Here is a 6,000-nt window from a genome sequence, read left to right as displayed (position 1 = left end):
TTTCCAAGTCCAGTTTTAGAATCTGTCCAAATTCTGTACAGGTTTCGAAAATTGGAATGTTTGGCTAAGCTAAACTGAGAATCAGCTCTTAGTAATTATAGGATAATTGTAGTACTTTTCTTAAGCTTTCCAACAAATTTTGGAGCACCCTTTTTGGTGGTCTAGAAGTCAAGTTATGGCTGTTTGAAATATGAAGTCTGAATCTGTCCAATTCTGGACAGAAGAGACTGTTTGTGTTAACTGACCTTTCTACGCATTGCACGTTAGTACTTTAAGTCTGTAGATTTTAAATTGTGATGTTTACTCCGGCTACCTAAGAAAAGTGTGATTCTTACACTTAGTAATTTATAGATACCTAGTATATGCTTGCTTTTAAATGTTTACATTTGTCTTACCATAAGTATTGCAATCTATCGAGGTTACGTCTTAGCTGAATATTTGTGTTGAGTTATTGTGCTTGATGGTTGAGCTGAGAATAAGTAACTCCAAGTGTGTGATTGTTGTAGAGTCAAAGTTAACTAGTGTTTGCTCATAGGAATTGTAGCGCTCTGCCAGAAGTGTTTTGCCCTCTTCAGTGTAGTTTACCTATCCTGTGTCATTTATGTCTATTCTTATTCATATGCATTTCGCATTCCATTAGGTACGTTAATTAATCACGTGATGTGGAGGGCAAGAGTTGGATTAATCTCAAGTGAAGATGATGAATGAACCTGAAGCTTGGATGATCTGATCACATACCAGGATGGGAGATGCTCACCAAGTGGTCGTCATCTAACCACACTAACGTAGATGTCAAGCAGGTAAAATATAAACTTGTATTTTCTTTTCTTTTATTTTTATTTATCCTTTATTAATACTCTTGCAATTATAGGTTGTCCTTGTCGGAGATCATTGCCAATTGGGTCCTGTCATCATGTGCAAAAAAGCAGCCCATGCAGAATTAGCACAATCTCTCTTTGAACGCCTTGTTATCCTTGGAGTGAAGCCATTCAGGCTACAGGTAATACCTGCATATGATGTACCTTGGTGTTATTATCCTTTTCCTGCTTCATCCTGCAACTTTGGCACTCCATGTATAAAGGCTATAGTTTTTTCTTGACTTATTTAGTTATAGCAGTTACTTACATTTTTATGTCATGATAATTACTCCTCATTAGACATTTTGGAAACTATTGTTTTTTGTACTTCACATAAATGAGTTCATGCTGATGTTATCTGGTTTTTCCTGCTGTTATCGATCTATTAAGTTATGTCAAATCATCTCTGATTTATAGGTCCAGTATAGAATGCATCCATGCCTCTCAGAGTTTCCATCCAACTGCTTTTATGAAGGCACACTGCAAAATGGAGTGACTGTTAATGAGAGGCAATCGTCTGGAATTGATTTTCCTTGGCTTGTTCCAAATCGCCCAATGTTCTTCTATGTGCAGGTAGCTTCTTTGACAACTATGGAAATATTGATGTGTTTCATACACAAACTCTTATCTGGATGTGCTGCATATCCATACTAATATCTGCAGATGGGACAAGAAGAAATCAGTGCTAGTGGGACATCGTATCTCAATAGAACTGAAGCTGCAAATGTTGAAAAAATTGTAACAACTTTTTTAAGAAGTGGTGTTGTACCAAGCCAGGTATTTTTTCACTCATTGTGTGTCTTATCATCTCATGACCTGCTATTCTTTACTTTATATGAAGTCAAAATCCCTGATGGTGTGTCTCATGCATTTTTCACACAGATCGGAGTTATCACACCTTATGAAGGGCAAAGGGCATACATTGTAAATTACATGTCAAGGAATGGCTCTCTTCGCCAACAACTTTACAAGGAAATCAAGGTCGACCATAAAATTTATAAAAACCTAGTTTTAATCTATATTATAGAAGGTTGCTTGCTTAAGTTTTATACCTCTTGCAGGTCGCTAGTGTAGACTCATTTCAGGGTAGAGAGAAAGACTACATTATTCTATCTTGTGTTAGAAGCAATGAGCACCAGGTATGCTCCTTTCCGGTCATATTATGTTTTGCTTATGATGTAGAAGTACTGTGGTGGTTTGCACAATTTAATCATGATGAACGACTGTGGTGGTCAATCTGCAACTGAGCTTTGTTTAATATGGAGATCCTTGTGTGTAGTGTAAGCAGTTGATACATGAAACCATCAAGGCTCTATTGATGTGGAATATTCCTGGATGGGATCTATTGTTCATTTATTTGTATCTCTGGTGTGCATCATTTTCATTTCCAATCATTGTATTGGCATGCTTGTAGTTGTAGCTTAGTTGTCTGATTGGTGACTTGCATGAGACTTAGCCTGCATTAGAACTTATGCAGCAGAATCCAAACCAAACTTGTGCGATGTCTTGGTGTTTGGTTGGCACAGGTAAGCCCTGTTTGGTAATGTTATGTTGACTGCTTCCATGTTGTTACATGTAGTCATCTCCATGTTTGGTATTGTATATTTAGCTTAATCATGGAGCAATGGTGGTATCTATTCTATAGTTTATTTTGGAATGGATTTCTAAGTAGTCTACTAATGATTTGGGTTTTAATTTTATCAGGAGGGAGGCCCTAGAGGTAGTAAGTCATTTGTTTACTCCATGATGACAATAGCAAGCAGATCGTGGTGGTGCCTATGGATGCTACAACAAGAAAGATCAAAAGTTCTTTTGGATGGATGCAGCTAGATATTTTGTTTTGTATTTTCTCCAAAAGAGAAATTTGCAAGTGAACTTAAAAAATTGTGAAACCAACATGTGGTTGTACTAGCTAGTATCTCTGAACTTTCACAAGCCAAACTTAGTGTTGTTGCTGCTTATTTAAGCAAACTTGTGAACTTTATGTATGAATGCAGTACAATTGTTATTGTCATATGTATGAACTTTTATGTATGAACTTTATGTATGAATGCAGTATAATTGGAAACTTTATGTATGAATGCAGTATAACTTGTGAACTTTATGTATGTATGAACTTTATGTATGAATGCAGTATAATTGGAAACTGCTAGTAATATATTTTTCTAGGCTCATATAGTCGTAGCGTTTGATTGTTAGTCGGTAAAAATACATATATCGCATCATACAGTGTGTCGGTATAAGTTCTAACAGACTGTCCGTCGGGATAAATATGTTAGTCGGTATATCTCTTTAACGTCTAACCGTCCGTCGGTATAAACATGTCTGTCGCTATAAGTTTATGCCGACGCCGCTTACAGCGTCAGAAAGAGTTAGTCGGTATAACTCTATAGCGACTGATAGTACGTTGCTATAACGGTTTATACCGACTCTAAGTAAGTCGTTATAGCTAGGTTGTGGTATAGTGGGGGCGGTTGAACCGGCCAGGGGGCGGTTGAATCGGCCAGGGGGCGGTTGAACCGGCCTGGGGCAGGGGCGGGGGCGGCCGAACCGACGGCGGGGCGGCCGAGCTGGCGGGGGGCTGGGGGCGACCGAACCGGCCATGGGGCGGGGCAGGGCGCGCAGGGGCGGCCGAGCCGGCCAGGGGCGGCCGAGTTGGGCGCGCAGGGGCGGCCGAACCGGCCAGGGGCGTGGGGCGGCCGAACCGGCCAGGGGCGCGGGGCGGCTAGGCAGGGGCGGCGGCGGCCGAGCCGGCCAGGGGGCGGCCGAGCTGGGCGGCGGGCGGCCGGACCGGGGCGCAGGGGCGGCCGAGCGGCGGGGCCGAGCCGGGTAGGGGGAAGGGGAGGGGAGATGGGGGAGGGGGACCTCACCGGGGACGGGGACGGGCGGCCGAACCGGCGACTAGCAGGGGCGGCGGCTAGGGCAGGGGGCGGCGGCTGGGGTGGGGAAGAGAGAGAATGAGAGGGAGGGAGAGGGATTGGGGGAATTGGGGGGAAAGGGAGGGGGCGGCTGGGCCAATGGGCCCAAAGGGGGCGCGCGGGGGGGGGCTGGGCCGGCCAGGGGCGGCTAGGCCGGCCGGGGCGGCCCACGGCGCGGGAGAGAGAAAAAGAGGAGAGAGAGAAAGAAAAAGAAAAAGAAAGAAAAGGTTTTTTTTCTCCTTTTCGAAATCTGATCTTTCTAGATGAATGCACTTACATCTCTAAGCAATCAAAGAATGCATAGTTTGGCATGGTGCATCAAACAACATAAAGTAATTTAGGGTTTTTCTTTACACGGGAAATCCAAGCCAAACCCCGCTATAACTTTGGAAAAGATCAAGGTTTAGCGAGGGAACGAGAAAAGAAAAGGGTAACGCCTGAATTTGGTGAGAGACAAGAAGAAAAAATTCTACCCCCAAATTCAGGGCGTTACAAACATATCCCCCTTAAAAGAATCTCGCCCTCGAGATTCAGGGTTGGCTAGCAAAGAGCTCAGGGTATTTAGCCATCAGATCATCTTCACGCTCCCAGGTTGCTTCTTCCTCTGAATGGTGATTCCATCTGACTTTGCACATTCTGATGGTCTTCCTTCGGGTGACTCTGTCTGCAATCTCAAGGATTTGTACTGGCTTCTCAACGTAGGTCAAGTCCTCCTGGACTTCAAGACCTTCCACTGGCAACTGCTCTTCTGGCACACTCAAGCACTTCTTCAACTGAGACACATGAAAGACATCATGCACAGCGGACAAATTCTCGGGCAAACTGAGCTGATAGGCCACTTCTCCACGTCTTGCAAGAATCTGATACAGACCAATGTAGCGGGGTGCTAGCTTGACTTTCACTCCGAATCTTCTAACTCCTCTGATTGGTGACACTTTTAGATAGACAAAGTCTCCGACTTCGAAACTCAGCTCTCTTCTTCTTGTGTCTGCATAGCTTCGCTGTCTTGATTGCGCTATCTTCAGATTCTCTCGAACCATCTTGATGTTCTCTTCGGCTTTAAGCAGAATGTCTGGCCCAAACACTTGCTTTTCTCCAGGCTGATCCCATTGCAACGGAGTTCTACAACTCCTTCCATAAAGCGCATGAAATGGTGACATCTTCAAACTGGCCTGGTAACTGTTGTTATAGGAAAACTCTGCATAAGGCAATCTCTTATCCCATCCGGACTGATCTTGCAACGCTCAGGCTCTCAACATGTCTTCAAGAATTTGATTGGTTCTTTCGGTCTGGCCATCTGTCTGCGGATGATAAGCTGAACTGAAATTCAGATGCGTGCCCAAAGCTTCATGCAACTGCTGCCAGAAATGAGAGGTGAACTGCGTTCCTCTGTCTGACACTATCTTCTTTGGCACACCATGAAGACAAACGATCCGGGACATATACAATTCTGCTAATACTGCACTGCTGTAGTTGGTCTTGACAGGTATGAAGTGGGCTGACTTGGTCAAGCGGTCCACCACTACCCAAATGGAATCGTAGCCGGCTCGAGTGCGAGGCAATCCGACTATGAAATCCATACCAATTTCATCCCATTTCCACTAAGGGATCTGCAACGGTTGCAACAATCCAGCAGGTCTCTGGTGCTCTGCCTTAATTCTTCGGCAACTATCGCACATAGCCACATGCTCTGCGATTTCCCTCTTCATTCCGTACCACCAGAATTTCTTCTTCAGATCTTGATACATCTTCTCACTGCCAGGGTGAATCGAATAGGCTGTCTCATGAGCTTCCTTGAGAATCAACTCCCGAATGGACTGGACATTGGGAACACACAAGCGGTCTTTGAACCATATCACGCCTTCTGCATCTTCTCGAAAATCTTTGCCTCTGCCATCTAGAATCAGTCGCCGGATCTCACTGATCTTCTCATCATTCTTCTGCGCTTCTTTGATTTCACGCTCTAAGGTAGGTTCCAACTCAACTGTGACTCCTCGCGAATTGTTCAAAAATCCGAGACTCAACCTGTCGAACTCCTTGGCCAACTCATAAGGCATCGAACGAGCGACCATCAGATTGACTTGACTCCTTCTGCTCAAAGCATCTGCCACTACGTTTGCTTTGCCTGGATGGTAATGAATCTCCAACTCATAATCTTTGATCAACTCTAACCATCTTTCTTCTCCACAAACAGGACAGGGGCGGCCCAAGGCGAGGTGCTTGGC

The 6,000-nt window shown here is 44.4% G+C and overlaps 1 protein-coding gene across 1 annotated transcript; it reads left to right on the top strand.

Annotated features, from left to right (window-relative positions):
- Nucleotides 1–875: 875 nt before the first annotated feature.
- LOC103638036 (regulator of nonsense transcripts 1 homolog) lies at nt 876–2,873 on the top strand. Its single transcript, XM_035962468.1, has 4 exons — nt 876–1,000; nt 1,275–1,430; nt 1,521–1,634; nt 1,740–2,873. Exons 1-4 carry the CDS (start codon nt 914–916, stop codon nt 1,929–1,931), a joined length of 549 nt encoding a protein of 182 aa, XP_035818361.1. The 5' UTR covers nt 876–913; the 3' UTR covers nt 1,932–2,873.
- The last annotated feature ends 3,127 nt before the right edge of the window (nt 2,874–6,000 follow it).

This window comes from Zea mays, chromosome 9 (genome assembly GCF_902167145.1).
Source record: "Zea mays cultivar B73 chromosome 9, Zm-B73-REFERENCE-NAM-5.0, whole genome shotgun sequence".
In the NCBI taxonomy this organism is placed as follows: Eukaryota; Viridiplantae; Streptophyta; class Magnoliopsida; order Poales; family Poaceae; genus Zea; species Zea mays.
The sequence above is the reverse complement of the archived record's forward strand: the minus strand, read 5'-3'. Positions and strand labels throughout refer to the sequence as shown.

Coding starts and splice junctions, on each gene's coding strand:
- LOC103638036 (XM_035962468.1), top strand. CDS start 914: ATGTGCAAAAAAGCAGCCCATGCAGAATTAGCACAATCTCTCTTTGAA. Junction 1,001..1,274: donor TGAAGCCATTCAGGCTACAG/GTAATACCTGCA, acceptor TCTGATTTATAG/GTCCAGTATAGAATGCATCC. Junction 1,431..1,520: donor CAATGTTCTTCTATGTGCAG/GTAGCTTCTTTG, acceptor TAATATCTGCAG/ATGGGACAAGAAGAAATCAG.